Source organism: Hemitrygon akajei, chromosome 31 (genome assembly GCF_048418815.1).
Source record: "Hemitrygon akajei chromosome 31, sHemAka1.3, whole genome shotgun sequence".
In the NCBI taxonomy this organism is placed as follows: Eukaryota; Metazoa; Chordata; class Chondrichthyes; order Myliobatiformes; family Dasyatidae; genus Hemitrygon; species Hemitrygon akajei.
This window is the reverse complement of record NC_133154.1, coordinates 31,178,358-31,196,922: the sequence shown is the minus strand read 5'-3', so window position 1 is coordinate 31,196,922 and position 18,565 is coordinate 31,178,358. Positions and strand designations below refer to the sequence as shown.

The 18,565-nt window shown below is 43.3% G+C and overlaps 1 protein-coding gene across 2 annotated transcripts in view; it reads left to right on the top strand.

The window, feature by feature from the left end:
- Window positions 1-18,565, top strand: part of pla2g6 (phospholipase A2, group VI (cytosolic, calcium-independent)) — a 117,507-nt gene that overhangs the window by 11,100 nt on the left and 87,842 nt on the right. For both annotated transcript variants that reach the window (XM_073033452.1, XM_073033451.1), the window contains exons 2-3: window positions 3,653-3,867; window positions 14,191-14,406. In XM_073033452.1, the coding sequence (XP_072889553.1) occupies window positions 3,665-3,867; window positions 14,191-14,406 (419 nt within the window). In that variant the 5' untranslated portion in view covers window positions 3,653-3,664. The remainder of the gene's footprint in view (window positions 1-3,652; window positions 3,868-14,190; window positions 14,407-18,565) is intronic.

The window sequence follows — 18,565 nt, the reverse complement described above, 5'->3', positions numbered from 1 at the left end:
AAAGCGCGACAGAACCTCGGTGGAGGCTGCCAATGGCATCAGGCTCCTGATACTTATGGGACACAAGGGGTGACACTCTGCTTCAGTGGGCGACATTACACTTCGGACTTCATCCTGGCTAAAATGGCTAGACCTCTGCTCTGCGCAGATTTTCTATGTGCCCAAGGACTGTTAATTGATGTCAAGAACAGCTGGATTGTGGATGTCAAGGGCTTTGGGCCACTATCCTGCACCCCCACTAAGTTCCCCACAGCAACTCTGTCAAGTGCATGTGAGTTCACTTGACTGCTGGGTAAATTCCTAAACCTCACCAAGCCCACATTCTCAACTACAGTCACAAAGCATGGGGTCGAGCATCACATTGGTACATGCCCGCGCGCATAGACTGGACCCAGTAAAGCTGTCAATTGCAAAGGTTGAGTTTGACAACATGGAAAGGTTTGGCATTGTGTGCAGGTCAGATAGCCCCTGGGCTTTGCCCCTCCACATGGTCCCTAAGTGCAGTGGTGGTTGCCGCCTATTTGGCGATTACTGACACCTTAACGAAGTCACCACTCCTGATCGTTACCTGATCCCACAAACAAGACTTTTCAGCACGTTCAGCTCGAAAGTTAATTTTTTCTGAAGTTGACTTAGGGGCTAACATCAGTTGCCTGTGGGCTTGGAGGACATTCCCAAAATAGCTGTGATAACCCCATTTAGCTTTTTTGAGTTTCTGCACATGCCATTTGGGCTGAAAATGCAGCACAGACTTTCCAGCAGCTGATGGACTCTGTATGACAAGACTTAGATTTTCTTTTTGTTCACCTGGATGACATACTTGTCGCCAGTGCATCCAAATCCAAACATGCATCTCATCTCTGCACACTTTTCGAGCGTTTAAGCCAACACGGATTGATTATTAATCCTGCTAAATGCCAATATGGGTTGTCAATCATCAACTTTCTCAGCCATCACACCTTTGCAGAAGGTGTGAAACCCTTCCCATCAAAAGTGTCATCGTGTGGATTTCCTGCTACCCTGCATTACTAAAAAAATTACAAGAGGTTTTAGATATGGTGAATTTCTGTCACCGCTTCATTCTACGAGCTGCTGCTGAACTTGTGCTCCCTCTGTAGAGTGCTCTTAAAGACTACACCCCTACTATGTGCTTGACTGGTCAGCGGACATGACCAGAGCATTTGATGACACCAAATGAGCTCTTTCCATGTGACCCTACTGGCATACCCACTCCCAAATGCATCTAAAGCCATTACTACTGAAGCTTCAGACTATGCTGTGGGTGCTGTGCATGAATAGTTGGTCGAAGGCGTGTGGCAGTTGCTTGCCTTCAGCTGGCAGCACAATTCCCTTGAAAGGAAGTACATAATGTTTGATCCTGAGCTTTTCTGTCTCTATCTTGCTGATTTTTTTTCTACTAGAGGGTCACCATTTCACAATGTTCATTGACCACAAATCCCTTGTGTACACGATGGCCAAAATATCAGACCCTTGTTCTGCACTGCAACAATGCTACCTGGCCTACATATGAGAGTTCACAACAGACATACAACACATCAAGGAGAAAAATAATGGAGTGGCTGAAACTTCTCATGGCCAATCTTATGGGTTGAGGCCATACACATATGGGTTGACTATGCCAACATGGCAGCCAACCAAGCTGCTGACCCAGAGGTCCAGGCTTACTGAACAGCAGTCACAGGCCTGTAGTTGGCTGACATTAAGTTTGGGGGAGCTGGGGAATCTCTCCTGTGCGATGTCTCAACTAGTTGCCCTCACACCATAGTGCCCGTAAACTAGAGGCATACTGTTTTTCACTGCATTTATGGCCTCCCCATCCTGGCTGGAAGGCCTCACAGAAACTGGTTGCACTAAAGTTTGTGTGGCACGGCCTTATAAAGGATGTGGGTAATTAGCCACGTAATTAGCACTCTACGGAGGGAGCACAAGTTCAGCAGCAGCTCGTAGAATGAAGCGGTGACAGAAATTCACCATATCTAAAACCTCGTAATTTTTTTAGTAGTGCAGGGTAGCAGGAAATCCACACGACGACACTTTTGATGGGAAGGGTTTCACACCTTCTGCAAGCACCCTGTGTTGTATGCCTCAGGGTGAAAAATAGCTGTCATATTCAGGCACTATTGGCAGCTTTTGAGATCCCTGAGCGACGGTTTGACCCAGTCAATGTTGACCTGGTTGCTTCTCTTCCCACCCCCCCACGCTCCCCTCCCATGTGGTTTCATGCACCTTCTTACCATGGTGGACCTACCACCAGGCAGGTGACCAGAGGTAGTCCCGCTAGCATCAGTGATGGCCACAGACATGGCTCAGGTGTTCATCAGCTCCTGGGTTGCTCGGTTTGGCACCCCATCTGTCATTACCTCTGATCGTGGTCCCCAATTCACATGACCTCTGGGCTGCGCTGGCCCAGATCCTTGAAGTTAGGCTACATCACACCGCGGAGTATCACCAGCAATACAATGGCCTACGCAAATGGTTTCACTGCTCCTTAAAGGCTGCTCTGAGGGCTTCCCTGGCTGATGATTGTGGGCATGATCATCTCCTGTGGGTCCTGCTGGGTTCAGAAGAGCTCCAAAAGATGACCTGTAGTCATCTGTGGCTGAGTTGGTGTACAGACAGGAGATTTTATTCCTGACACCATGACCGCCTGGTTGGCCTCTCAACAACATTCCGCCCTCCTCAGTAAACTCATTTCCTTTGCAACTATTCCTACCTCCCATTATGGCGTACGGCACTCTTGAGTTCCTGTTGACTTACATTCTGCTTCATTTGTTTTTGTCCAGTGTAGTGCACATCAACATCCCTTTAGGCACCCTTACAATGGCTTGTTCTGCGTTTTGGAATGGAGAGAAAAGATTTTTATCATAGGAAGGGTAAACATGAATGTATTTCGGTAGATCGCCTTAAACCAGACTACCAAGATTTGGAGGATTCAACTACCATGCCCCTGACATCACAACATGACCATGAGCGTGTCAACGCACCTCTGGATGAGCCAGGGGCACCTGCTGTTTCTCCACCCATGGAAAATAGGACCTGAGGTGGGAGGAGCTCTGGACAGGCTCACAATGTCGGTTTTGGTGAATTCTGGTGGATGCCTGTGTAGGGTGGAATGGGTAGAAACGTAGGCATGATTCACACCCACCGACATTGAGTTGCGGTTTGCGTTAAGAGGCTGGTCTGACGTGATAACATAATTACGTGAAGTTTGTACTGCACCTTGTATTTTGTGCTTGGTGGACAATAATGGAGTTGTTATGATTTCCCTTAAACTTAAAGTGCCTGAGCGTTATTTATAAAAATCTACGATTGCATTACTACTACTACTGCTGTACCATAACAGGCCCTTCTGGTCCAATGAGCTTGTGCTACCCATTTATATAATCAATTAGCATATTAACCTGTTCATCTTTGGAATGCGGGAGGAAAGTGGAGCTTATTTGTACAAAGCAGTAATGATTGACCCTCAGGAATGCTTCAAAGGTGATACAATGTTAAGATTGTGAAGGATGGTGTAGAAATGAGTGATCTGTGCGTGATAATGAAAAATAAAACGGTAACCTTTCTTTTTTTACTCTCTTATTCCTCCTGCCTTCCACCTCCAAACTCACCTCATGTTCTGTTCTTTCAGGTGTTTGTAGGGATGCAGTTCTTTGGCCGCTTGGTAGAGACTTTGAACACTGTGACCAATCTCTTCGCCAATCCTTACCGTGTGCGGGAGGTCCCATTGTCTGAGTATGCAGCTTACAACCGAGTCATGGATGATAACCGAGTGGTGCTTTACCGTACAATGCAGTCCTGGGATTGCTTGCTTATCAATCCCAGCATACCTCAGACTGCCTTCAGGTGAGAACTTATTGTGGGCAATAGTCAGAAAGATCACTGGACTATTGTGAGACACCTGTTCAGTAACAAAGTCAAAATTAATTATCAAAGTAAGTATACTACTTTGAGATTCATTCAACATAGTATGATCTTATGCCCTGTTTCTCAATGATAAAAAAAACCTGTTGCTGGAAAAAACAGCAGGTTTGTTTCTCTCCAGTTAGTGATTCATAATTAAACTGCAAATCTTGAAACCACACTCTCAAGTGTCACATAGTTCTGACCACTTTGTTAGTGAAACTTTAATTGTGGTGAAGAACAGGTTTTTTCATTCAGGAGTAACTTTGGATCTAAATGGTAAAGACAGACATCCTGTCTCTCACCTCATAATTATTTCTGTTAATTGTATAGAACTGAGGTTTCATTTTGTTGACACCATTACTGATATGTATATATCCAAGTTTAAATTGCCTTGTATCAAACTGATGCCTTCGATCCAAATCTGTTCTTTATAATTCTGATTTTTTTTTTAGTGAGGATATTTAGTTTTTCAGAATGTGGTCATACCTTTGGAAAATACAACCAGTCAAGCTGCCAGAGCCAGCTAAGATTCTCCGGACTAATTTACTAATGCCTGGTCTTCTTCAGGGTTAAACTATGAAGAAATGTTACAAGAAATACTTGAACTTCTGGCAATTTAGGGTATGGAGTGAATTGACCCATTTTCAGGGAACAGAAAGAAAAGTTAAAGAAAAGTTAATTCCAGCAGTTAGGGAGTCCAGGCTTTGTGTCAAAATCAGGAAATTGGAATAATTGCTTTGGTTAGGAAATAGTTTTACACCGATTGTGATAGGAATTTGGAATTCTCTTCTGCATATGGCAGTTCATGCTAGATCAGTTGTTTTTCTTCACCTCAGAGTTTCAGCAACCCAGGTTTGATCCTGTCTTTGTGGAGTTTGCTTGTCCTTCCTGTGATTGCGTTTCATCCAACATTCCCATAAGAGTTGGTAGGCTAATTGGCTCCAATGCGCTATCCCCCTTTACTAGGGAAGTGGCAGGATCTGGGGAGAAGCAATAGGAAAAATAAAAACGGAATTAGTGTAGGATTGATATCAATGGGCCTTTTTCTGTACTGTATGACTAAGCATTAAAAGTTGGAGGAAAAGATTTAGGCTATGTGTTAGCAATGATATTGAATGGTATACTTGAGATGCTTGAGAGGCTGAATTGCCCTCATCTGTTCCCATCGGGCAGCAGGTTCAGGAGCTTTTGGTCCCATGCCACCAGGTTTAGTAACGGTTGATGCCCTACGATCATGAGGCGCCCGAACTGTTGTGGATAACTTCACTCACCTCAACTCAGAACTGATTCCACAACCTACAGACTCACTTTCAAGGACTCTACAACTCTTGTTCTCAGTGTTATTTGCTTATTTTTTGTTTGCACAATTTGTCTTGTTTCTCTGCCATTAATGATTCGTGCATTAGACTGCAAGTCTAGAAACCACACTCTGAAGTGCCTCATTGTTTGTTTGCCAGTCTTTCTTTATGTATAGTTGTTCATAAATTGGATTGTATTTATTTTCCTAGAAGTGTCTGCAAGCAAACAAATCTCAAGGTGACATATGCATACCTTGATAATGGGTTTGTATTCCTGTACTTAGCTGGCTGTGGAGAGTTATGCTTTATTATAGACTATTCTGGCCTGTATTGTCACTGCTTTGCACATTTTCAGCAATGCTCTTAGACCTAGTTCGATTCCCCTATCAATGATTAGCTCTGATGCTAACACTTGCTTTATGATATCAGACCATAATTCCATCACTTGCTTTTGTAAGCTTTGCCAATCAAAATCAGACTCTAATTCCAGAGACTTTACTAATCCAGAGGCAGAAGGCTTTGCCTGTATTATAAATGGCAGTAGAAGTAAATGTGAGGTTAGTAAGTAACTGCAAGAGATTCTGCTGATGCTGCAAATCCAGAGTAACAGGCACAAAATTCTGGAGGAACTCAGCAGGTCAGGCAGCATCAATGAAAAGGAATGAAGAGTTAAGGTTTAGGCCAACACCCTTCATCAGGGCTGGAAAGGAAGGTGGAGGTAGGGGGAAAAAGCCAGATTAAGGAGATAGGGGAGGGGAAGGAGTACAAGCTAGAAGGTGATAGGTGAAGGTAGGTGGGTTATCAGAGGGTCAGAGGGATGAAGGGAGGTGGTAGCTGGAAAAGTAAAGGGCTGTAGAAGGAATCTGTTAGGAGAGGAGAGTGGAGAGGAGAGGGAGAAAGGGAAAGACTAAGGTCACCAAGAGGTGATAGGTGAGGAGAACAGATGGGGGGGATTGGGGACAAATTACCAGAAGTTAGAGAATTGATTACATGCCGTCATTGGTAATTAAGCTATGTAACATGACTACTGGCACCTCTTCTTCCATCAGCATGTTCCTATTCCAATATGATATCAGTGCTATATAATCACATTCTTTAAGGTTGTTATACCCAAGGCGGGGTGGGGGGAGTGGTAGTGGGGATAAGCTCCCACTACCTATTAAGTACTCCCAATGGCGTGTGTCTCAAGTAGCCTCTGATAACCAAGTCTGGCTCCTGGCCTTCATGTGTGGCTTAGCCACTAAGTCTGGTGGACATGTTTCTATTGACAGGCGAAGAGGCAAAACTGGGTTAATGGCACCTTAAAACCATTGCTTTTGGCAGGTGGAGCTCGTCAGCCATGGTTGGCAGCTCCTCTAGGTGAAAGAAAACTCTGCTCTCAAATCTCCGCTACCTTGTGCTGTACCGCTCATGGGAAGGCTTTGGGAGTAAACCCTGAAGAAAAATCTGCAGCTGAAGCCCCTAAGTTCAAAATAAAATTTATTATCAGAGCACATAATACGTCATCACGTACAACCCAGAGATTCTTTTACTGCGGGCATACTTAGCAAATCTATGGAACAATAACTGTAAACATCAGGAGCTGTTAACTGGAAACAAACTGTGCAAATGCAGATATAAATACATAATAATAAATAATGAGCATGAAATAACAACATTACAGAGTCCTTAAATGAGTGTAGTTTTCCCCTTTTGGTCAAGAGCCTGATGGTTAAGGGATAGTAACTGTTCTTGAACTTGGTGGTGTGATTCCTGAGGCACCTATACTTTCTACCTGATGGCAGCAGCGAGAAAAGAGCTCGGCCTAGGTGGTGAGGATCTTTGATGATGGACGCTGCTTATGTCTATGGCAACATTTCATGTACAGGTGCTCAATGGTTGGGAGGGTTTTACCTGTGATATACTGGGACAAGTCCACTAACTTTTATTGGATTTTCTGCTCAAAGACATTGGTGTTCCAATACCAGGCCATAATGCAGCCAATGAGCACCCTTTCCACCATACATCTATCGAAGTTTGCCAGGGTTTTCGATAACATGCCAAACCTCCTCAGCCTCCTGAGGAAGTAGAGGCACTGTTGTGCTTTTTTCACAATATTTATACGATGGCTCCAGGACAGGTCCTTTGAGATAGTGACACCCAGGAATTTAAAGTTACTGACCCTCTCCACCACTGATCCGCCAATGATTACTGCCTCATGGACCTCTGGTTTCCCTCTCCTGAAGTCTACAATCAGTTCCTTGATCTTATTACATTGAGTGAGAAGCAGTCCTAAGCTGTGTTCAACATTGACTGGCAACTCCTGCAATGCCACTGGTGCCAAACTCTGTTGGTCTCTGCCATTCCTTTGGATTCATCAGCTGAATGGAGAGGTGTAGCCTGCTACCTGGGCAACAGCTTGCTCTTCAATTGTACTGCCATATCATGTAGACAGCTGGGATGCAACATCCAACGGAGGGTTCATTCGCTGTTCCTTTTTCATAGTTTGATGTGGACATTTGTGTCATTGGTGCTTCAAAATGATGCCAGTGAACAATGCTACAAAAGGCGAAGCCCTGCAGACAGTTCACAAAACAACTTTTACTATTACTTCTATCATATCTGATTCTACTATTAAGCATGATTTACACTTTGATGGTGTGTTCTGGGGCCAATTCAGCGATCTGGTGCATTGCTGTCTCTGAGAGAGACTCTGTGAGGTTGGGAGCAGAGTGTGTGGCCTGAAGCCTGGAGACAACATGATCGCTTCACTCCAATTGAGGCATTGAGGATGCGAGCCCATGATCAACTCCATCGCCTCTTTCCGATTGAGGCGTTGAGCAAGGTTGAAGTTGACGAAGATGAGAGCAGAGGACCGGTGTGTGCTCAGCACTGTTTGTGCCTGCACCTGACTGGTCTTCCTTTGCCTCCAGCTAGCTGCTGTCAGAGGAAAGTGCAGGAGGCTTGGGGTCCACATCGGCAAGGCTCGTGGCTGTGGACTCGTTTTGGGCTACTTTGAGGTTCATGGTGCACATGTTGCTGGATTCTGGTTACTTTTTCTTTGCTGTTTTTGAACAGTTTGATCAAGGCAATCAACAAGGACTGAGGTGCTTCAGTGAAGACTGGCTCTGCGGTCTGCAGTCGGCCAGTAGCACTGAATGGAACTGAACTGAACTAGATTGAATTCTCCTGGGTTCCTGGTTTGATGTGGATATTTTATGTGTTTGTTTGCTTTTTGCCTTTTGTGCAATTTCATCTTTTTCTCACATCTTTTTCTGGTCAAGATGGCGCCAGCGTACAACTCTTCCTCAGTCGACATCTTCCAGATAGCAAATGAAAATAGCTGTTTTCCTACATTTATGTCTGTTTTTCATCTTAAATGTATTTCTGGGATTGTTTAGAGCCTGTGATTTACAGCTTGGAGATTGTTTGAGTGATCCAGTGCTTTGCTGACTCCGAGAAGATTCCAGGAAGCAAGCATGTACTGGGACGGCCTCAATGCAAAGAAACTTTGAGACGGGCTGCGAGCCAATGTTTGACTCTGTTTCGCCATTTAAAGCATTTAATGATCACTGATTAAATCTTCGAGGAAGCCTGAGACATTGAGCTGAACGCAGAAGGCAGGCGAGTTTCAGCGCCGACTGCCTGCCTTTTGATTGCTGCTGGTTCATGAGTCTGATGGATATCGGGTGTAGCTATTACTGAACCTGATAGTGTGGGATCTAAGGCTCCTGTACCACCTTTCCTCTCAGTAGTGTGAAGATGCCATAGGCTGGATAATGGGAGTCCTTGAGGATGGATGCTGCTTTCTTGTGGCAGCATTCCTTTTAAACATGCAAGTTAGGATTAATAGGTTGTGGGAATGCTATGTTTGCACCGGAAGCATGGCAACACTTGCGGGCTGCTTCCTGTGTTGGCTGTTGACGCAAAACAACACATTTTACTGGATGAACTCAACAGGTTGGGCAGCATCCGTTGAAAGGAGCAGTCAATGTTTTGGGCCGAGACCCTTCGTTAGGACTCCATATCCCCATTCAGATATGTCCTCCTCTACTGCCATGATGAGGCCAAACTCAGGTTGGAGGAGCAACACCTCATATACCGTCTGGGTAGTCTCTAGCCCCTTAGTATGAACATCAAATTCTCCAACTTCCGGTAATTCCCTCCCTGTCCCTTCCCCTATCACACTTTCACTCTGCCTCTTCTAGCTGCCTATCACCTCTCTCATAATCCTGCCTTCTTCTACTACCCATAGTGCTTTCCCCTTACATTCCTTCTTCACCTCTCCTGCCTATTCCCTCCCTGTTTCCCCTCCCCCACCCCCTGATCTTTCCTCTGATTGGTTTTTCACCCTCCCCCCACCTTCTTTATAGGGCACCTGCCCCCTCCTTCTTCAGTCCTGACGAAGGATCTCGGCCTGAAACGTTGACTGCTCCTTTCAACGGTTGCTGCCCGACCCGCTGAGTTCATCCAGCTTGTTTGTACGTGTTGATTTGACCACAGTATCTGCAGTGTACTTTGTGTTTACAATACATTTTACTGAATGTTTTGATGTACATATGAAAAATAAAGCTAATCTTAATCCTAATCAGTTATAATTTTTTTTACTTTTAAGATATTATAATTTCATCAACATAGAAATGTTTTTTCTTTAATTATCATATTAAATTCCTTCATTATTTTAAATACTTTGATTAGATCATGGTTCAATGTACTGAACTTGGGAAAACAAACTAAGTTTATGCAACTTTGTCCTAGTATCACACTGGTTAATTTGCCCAGAGCATCGGACCTTGAGTAGATTTAACCAGTGCCATTTTTAATTGAAGAATAAGTTCATTCTTCATCTTGGTTAAGATAAAAGTCCAATATTCATTTAGACCTATCTGATTATATTTTATTTTTTAGCATGCATACTAATGACAAAGACCCAATTCAAATCTGTGTGCACATCCCACAGGTCAGAGAACAAACTTCTTGCTGTCTCCTTCCTCTCAACCGTTAATTGACCCATGTCACAACAGAGCAACAACAGGGCTTTTAATTTAGGAAAACATCCAAGAATTCTTCGCAAGATGTTATCAAACATCAAGTGAAATAGAGGCTAGGCCACAGAAGGAACCGTCAGGGCAGGTGAGCAAAACCTTGGTCAAGGTGGTCAAGTTTTTTAAGAGGGAAAAATAGATGGCGAGATTCAGGGGGAGAATCCTGGAGTTGAGAGCAATGGTAGCTGATGGATTGGTAGCCAAAATAAAGGCACCATCCATCATTAAGGACTCTCACCACCCTAGCCATTCCTCATTCCTACCATCAGGGAGGAGGCCCAAGAGCCTGAAGACCCCACACAATGATTTAGAAAGAGCTTCTTCCCCTCCACTGAACGGCCCACAAACCTATGAACGCAACCTTGTTAATCCCTATTGTTTGCACTATGTATTTTGGAATTGAGAGCAAGTTTACATCTTGCTCTATAACGTGGCTAGAAAACAGTGCTCAGTGTTATAGGAAAGGCATGTTCCCCTCCACCATCACAGTCCATGAACACTATTTTGATCTCCTTTTGCACTACCTATTAATCTTTATATTTGTTATTGTAACGTTTTGTATGCACTGTACTGCTGCTGCAAAACAACACATTTCACAACATGTATTAGTGATAATAAACCTGATTCTGAATTTTAGGAACATGATTATTTTGGAGGATTATAAGTAGGGAAAAATTTGCAGAATTAGGAAGATGAAGTCTTTGGAAAGAATTAGAAAGAAGATTAAGACTTTTTTGAAAAACATCAAAGTTCAAACGATGTATATATCACCATGCACCCTACCCTGAGATTAATTTTCTTGCGGGCATTCACAGTAAGTATAAAGAAAATCAATAGAATCGTTGAAAAATTACACACTAGGATGGGCAAACAATGTATGAAAGGAGACCATCAGTGCAAATAAAAAAACTAATTATATTGAATAAGTAATAAATAATGAGGAACAGGAGTTATAGAGTCCTTGAAAGTGAGTCAATAGGTTTTGGACTCAGCGCAGTTTTGAGGTAAGTGAGGTTATTAATTCCGGTTCAGGAGTCATATGGTTGAAGAATAATAACTGTTCCTGAACCAGCTGGTGTGGGACTTAAGGCTCCTGTACCTCCTTCCCAACGGCAATAGTGAGAGGAGAGCATGGTTGTTATTTAACCAGGGCAACATTGCCAGCAAACACATGGCAGTGTAATGGTTAGCACAGCGCTTTACAGTACAGGTGTCCCGTCTTCAATTCCCACAGCTGCCTATGAGGAGTTTGTACGTTCTCCCCTTGACCACATGGGTTTCCTCTGGGTGCTCTGGTTTCCTCCCACAGTCCAAAGACTACTGGTTGGAAGGTTAATTGGCCATTGTAAATTGTCCCCTGATTAGGCCAGGATTAAAAGGGGGGATTGCTGGGTGGCATCTCTTGAAGGGCTGTACCTCAATAAATTAAAAGAAAGATTGGTTCCAATTACGCAGAGCATTTTCCCCCCCTAAATAATCCCACTGGACAACTTCATTTGTGGCATAACGCCCAGAGGCTGTTGGGTTGGCAACAACAAAATTGTTTGGCTGCATTTTTCACCTTTCCTTGGGTGAACGTCTTCTGTGGTATAAACAAGACCATTTTAAACTGCAGGAGATGGAAATGTGACTGGATTAAGCTGCTTTCAAACATGTTCTTTTTGCCATTAGAGTGATATAATGAGCCTTCAACTATTTCAGACTATATAATTTATAACTGAAGCAATGACCTATTGCTTGAAAATTGTTGAGAGTCTAAGTTCTAAAGAGCGTTTGAAGAATTGAAATGACCTCATGACTCTAATGAAGTGGCCACTGAGCGTATGTTTGTGGTCTTCTGCTGCTGTAGCCCATCTACTTCAAGGTTCGAAGTTTTTTGCATTCAGAAATGCTCTTCTTCACACTTCAGTTGTAACGTGGCTAGTTGAGCTACTGTCACCTTCCTATCAGCTTGAACCAGTCTGGCCATTCTCCTCTGACCTCTCATTAACAAGGTGTTTTTGCCCACAGTACTTCTGCTCAGCGGATTTTTCTGTTTTTCCCACCGTGTGTGAAAATCGCAAGAGACCAGCAGTTTCTGAGATACACAACAACAATCATTTCAAGGTCAAAGTCTCTTGGATCACGCTCCTTTCCCATTCCCATGTTTGATCTGAACCTCTTGACCATGGCTGCATGCTTTTATGCATTGAGTTGCTGCCACGTGATTCACTAATTACATATTTGCATTAATGAGTGGTGTATCTAATAAAGTAGCCATTGAGTGTATTTAAATTTCTACTATCACTTAATTCTGTGAAGGGTTGCAAATTCATCCAACTCCAGTATCAAGGACATCTTCAAAATGCGATAACTCAAAAAAAAGGTGGCATCAATCATTAAGGACCCTTGCCACCCAGGACATGTTCTCTTCTCATTTCTACCATCAGACTGGAAATATAGGAGCCTGTAAACACACACTAAATGTTTTAGAAACAGCTTCTTCCTCTCTGCCATCAAGTTTTTGAACAGACAATGAACCAACCCATGAACACTACACTTTTTTTGCACTATTTATTTAACTTTTTTTTAATACAGTACTGTGCAAAAGTCCTAAGCACATATATATAGTTAGGGTGTCTAAGACTTTTGCACAGTATGGTATTTGTCAATTTGGAGCGGAGAGTGAGTTTGTAAATCTGGCAGGAGCAAAGATTGTTGGGAATGGCGAGGGTAGAGCGCTGCGGGAGGGGAGTGGGACAGGTGACAGAGAATTGAGTGCTAGAGTAGGGGGTGGTGTAGATGAGGTGTAGGTACACCCAGCCTGAGACACCAGGCAGGTCATTTGATTCCAACAATTGGTTCATTGATCATTACAGATTGTCTCTCTGGTGCTTCCCGCTTCCTTCCCCTTTTCCCAACCATGATTCCCCTCTCCCTAGCCCTTTCCCACTCAGTCAGCAATAAAGACCCATATCAGAATCAGGTTTCTTTATGCCTTGCATTTCTACTACTGCCACAAAACAACATTCATAGAGCATATGTTAGTAGATATTAAACCTGATTCTGATTCTTCTTGGACATTGTGCCCTCTGTTCATTTTTTTCATGTTCACTTTTCATGTTCATTAAAAACAAAGATTGGTAGATTTCTGAATCAAAGGGATGTGGGCATCATGCTTGAAAATGGTGTGTTCACAGTCTGTGTTGCTTGTACCCATGTGGCTGTGCTGCGGCCGCATGCAAGGTTTTCATTGTATTTGTACTTCACTGCACAATAATCTCAGCTATTAGTGAAGCCATTATGTTAATGAATAATGGAGTAGACTGAAAGTGACAGATAACACCGAACTGATTCCACAACCTGTGGACTCTTTAGGACCCTAGTAATTCCTGTAGCCAAAGGGTTGTGAATCTGTGGAAATTGCCTCAGACTGCTGTGGAGGTCAAGTCATTGGGTATATTTAAACTGAAGGTTGATAGGTTCTTGTTTAGTAAGGGTATGAAAGGTTACAGGGAGAAGGCAGGACAATGGGGTTGAAAGGGATAATAAATCAGCCATGATGGAATGGCAGAGTAAACTTGATGAGCTGAACAGATTAACTCTTCTCCTATGTCTTATGGACTCACTGTCGAGGGCTGTACAACTCATGTTCTTGGTATTCCTTCTCCCTCTCACCCTCCCACTCTGCCCTCCACCTTCTCCCACCCCTCTCTCTCTCCCCTCATCCACATCTCTCTATTTTTCCTTGTATTTGCACAGTTTGACTTTTGTACAGTGGTTGTTTGGAAGTGTCTGTAGTTTTTCATTGATTCTATTGTAGTGCTTTGTTCTACTTGTAAAAATGAGTGTAATGGTGCTATATGGTGACCTGTGCGTACTTTGAGAGTAAATTTACTTTGAACTTTAAATGGCTTACACTTACTCCTAATTCTTATGTCATACCCTTCTTACCTTTACAGGTTGTTCCAGGTAAGCTCAGAAGTGGAGGCTAGAACTGTCTTCTTACAGTTTGCACAGAAGATGAGGCCGTTCTACGAGGTAGCTTCGGGCTCGCTGAAACTTGACACTGTGCAACAGCTGACTGACTGTCTGCGAAGCCACCCAGACTGGCCCTTGGCCCACATTGCTGTGGAGATGGGCATGAAGGAGAGCTTCCGCCACAATCACATTATGAGGTAAAGGATTTGTGTTTCAAAGTTGTAGGGATACAAATTACTGCCATCTTTTGTTTCCTGTAGCCAATGGTGTAAATTTTCAATAGTAAATGATGACTGATGCTGGACTGGCGTGCACCGACTATATCGCTGGCACCAGACTCCCAAGTAAATCCCCATCCAAGCTCGGCTCTGCCCGAGGTTCTACATTGAACAACCTGGGGAAATGGTTAATACAAGGAATTCTGCAGATGCTAGAAATCCAGAGCAAGTCACACAAAATGCTGGAGGAGCTCAGCAAGTCGAGTTTATTGTCTTTTAATTGTATACATCTATATAATATATATATAGCCATAAAATGTATATAGAAATGGGACAACATTTCTCTGAACCAGGGTGTAAAACACAGTAGTACACATAACACATGATAACTTATGAAGGTAGGGATAAAATCTACAACTGAATCACACATGAGTAACAAACTAAAGTGCATTCATTTAAATATTGGCAGGTACAGAACAGATTAACCAGTGACACTTTGAATATGATGCATTCAGGAGTTCAAAATCCTAATGGCCTGAGGGAAGAAACTGTTCCTCATCCTGACCGTTCTTGTTTTTATACATCGTTGTTTCCTGCCTGATAGTAGAATGTCATAGAGGATACCAAGGGCCCAGCATATGCAGTGCTCCTGATAAATGTAGGGAGACCTCTCAGCTGTTCTCACAGTCCTTTGTTGGGACTTCTGGTCCAATGCTTGACTGCTCCCATACGAGATGGAGATGCAACTTCTCAGGACATTTTCAGTAATGCTCCTGCAAAACGCAATTAAGATGAGGGACGAGAGCCTTGCTTGCCTCAGTCTTCTTAGGAAGTGGAGGCGCCTCTGTGCCTTCTTGTTCAGGGAGGTGATAGTAAGGGATCAGGTAAGGTAATCCGAGATGTGAACTCCCAGGAACTTGATAAACTTAACTCACTCTATGGAGGAGCCATGTATTTGCAGAGTGGGGTGGTTTGTCTGCACCTCCTGAAGTCCACAATAATTTCCTTTGTGTTCTGGCTTGAGTTTTTCCTCTCACGCCAATCCACCAGCCACTCCACTTCCTCTCTATACTCCGTCTTGTCACCATTCTTGATAAGTCCAACTTGATGACACGGTTTGAGCTGGGTCCTGCGACACAGTCATGCGTCAGCAGTGTGAACAGCAATGGGCTGAGCACACAGCCTGGGGGGCACTAGTTCTCAGTGTAATGGGACTAGAGACACTCCTGCCCACATGGACTGACTGTAGCCTTACCGTTAAGAAGTCCAGTATTCAATTGCAGAAGAAGGTGTTGAGACCCAGTGAGGACAGTTTCCCCACCGGTTTATTGGGTATGATGGTGTTGAACGGTGAACTGAAGTCTATAAACCGCAGTTTGGCATATGAGGCCCCATTTTCCGGATGGGACAGAACAGAGTGGAGGGCAGAGGCTATTGGATCATCAGTGAATTGATTTAATTTGTGTGTCCGGAGGGAACCAAAGGTGAGTGAGCTGCCCCAGAAAAGACACGAGCAGGCCCTTCACCAGAGATGCTACTCCTTCCTGGACACCTTATACTCTGAAGTCAGGCAGCAGCTATTGAAAGGGAATCAAAGCCTCAGGCCAAGGCTCTTCATCAGGACGGAAGGTTCTCATCCTGAAGAATTGTCTGGTTATTCCTCTCCATGGATGTTGGGTGACTTGCTGAGATCCTCCAGCATTTTGCATGTTTTTCTTAGGAAAATGGTTTATGTAGCAAGTGGATGGTTGATGTGTTCTGAGATACAGGACCATGAGAGGAGTTTGTCCAGGGTCATTAGTGAATATTATTTTTAAAAAAGTAAAATTTGTTTTCAAAGTATGTATATGTTACCATATATTACATTGAGATTCATTTTCTTCAAGGCATTTACAAGAAAAAAATAATTAAAATAGAAATTATGAAACACTATACATAAAACAAAGACTGACAAACAACCAATGAGCAAAAGAAGACAAATCGTGCAAGTAAAAATAATAGAGAGAACATGAGTTTTAAAGAGTTGTCAAAATGAGTCTGTACGTCATAGAATCAGTTCAGAGATGAGGTGAATGAAGTTATCCATGCTGGTTCAGGAGCCTGATGGTTGAAGGGTAATTACTATTCCTGAACCTGGTGGTGTGGGACCCAAGGCTCCTGTATCTCCTGCCCAGTGGCAGCATACACTTCAGAGTATAGAGTGTCCTGGAAGGGGTAGCACCTCTGGTGAAGGAGCTAGTTGTGTAGTTTTTGGGGCAACTCACTCACCTTTGGTCCCCACTGGACACTCAGTTCTCACCTGTCACTGTAAGTAGCTGTTTGCATGCGACAGCAGCCACACCCTGGTACACTGCTTCAGCAAGGGGCTGAACCAGGAGAGGATAACTGGCAGGCCTCATTCCCCAGTGAAATAGGGACATGCCTGTCCTAGCATGTAAAGTCAATCCTGTGGAGTGGGCGGATAAACACCGAGATCCAATGACCAAGAAGGTGGTCTGCAATGCTTCACAGATAGCGAAGGGCATGATAAAGCACAGAAGTCATGGTCATCCACTGCAGGACCCCAGTTTGTGATGACTACTCATACCATTAGATCTGGACTTCCAAGGTCAGGACAGTGGAACTGTCCCATCGCAATGACTTCTCCACTTTTAAAACCCTCGCATACAGCTTTCATTGTCACCATCAGTTATGACAGACAACGAAGATACTGTAGTGTTCTTTTGATGGACTGTAAATGAACAAAATTAGCGCAGACACCTCATGCAGCTAATGGACTGCCTTCATACAATGCTTTTGATGATTGCATCTTCCAAATTTTCATTTCCATTGTAACATTCAAAATGATTGTTGATTTCTTCAAATTCTTCATAGTTTCTAACTTGTTGAAATAGTGAAATTGCTTCCTTTTCACTCCTGGCCCTTTCTGGCATCTTGAAGCCTGAGTGCTTGAAACTTCAGTGAGGACAATTCTGAATTGTCTTGCTGCTTATTTCTTGCTAACGATCAGTGACAAAAATCACTGTTTTTTGAATACAAACACAAACAGCTAACGCTATTTTAAAAACTGTGCACTCTAAGTCTGTGTAATGGCTACACAAGTGCACACAACTGACACTTGTTAGAAACTGTTCAGCAGCAGTCTCCTGTCCCAATTAAGCATCATAGTGTCCCAAATAAAGGGTATCCTGACAATTTTCTTGATTAGTTTTTGTCCTTTAAGCGTTGTCCCAAATAAGCAGGAAATGCTGGTAGCATCAACGGGGAGGGGGCATGGTAGTGTGGCAGTTAGTGTAAGGCTTTACAGCATGTGCAATTTGAAGGTTGGGGTTCAATTCCTGCTGCTGTCTGAAGGAATTTATATGCTCTTTCTGTGACTGCGTGGATTTCGTCTCAGTACGACTGTTTCCTTGTGCGTTCCAAGGGCACATGTGTTCAAGTAATAAGTTGCGAGACTGCTACGTTACATTAAAAGCATGTTGACACTTGTGGGCTGCCGCCAGCGCAGATTCAGACTGTGTTAGTTGTTGATGTAAATGATGCATTTCACAATATGTTTTAATGTACATGTGACAAATCTAATCTTTAATCTTTGAAAGAGATAAAAACAAGATTAACAATTCAGGTCAAAGACATTCATCGTGAATTCTGACCTGCAGAGTGTTAGCCACATTTTCTATTTTTGTTTCATATTTTGAACATCTGCTGTTTTTTTGTTTGATTTTCATTTACTGCTCTTACCAGATTTGGCCAATTTGTGTCCCCCACCAACTGCAGGGTAAAGTTCTGGACATTGAACACACCTTCCAGGGTGTTTTACAGGAGATGTATTAAATCTCTTAAGGAGTTATAAGGGCAATTGGCCAAAAGCATCAAAGAATGTGTTTATGGAAGAAAGAAGGAAGTTTGAAAGAGGAAATTAAAGAGATTAGCAGGTTGACTAAGTAAACTAATGGTGGGGTGATTATATCTAGGTTTAACAAGAGGCATGGATTGGGGGGCACTCATGTTTGGAAGGTTTGGAGCTGATAAAGCTATGGAGTGACTTGAAAATGATGGTAATTTAGAAATCAAGAGGTTGCTGTATCAGAAGCCAATACAGCTCATCAAGCCCAGAAGTACTAGGTAAATGGGAGGG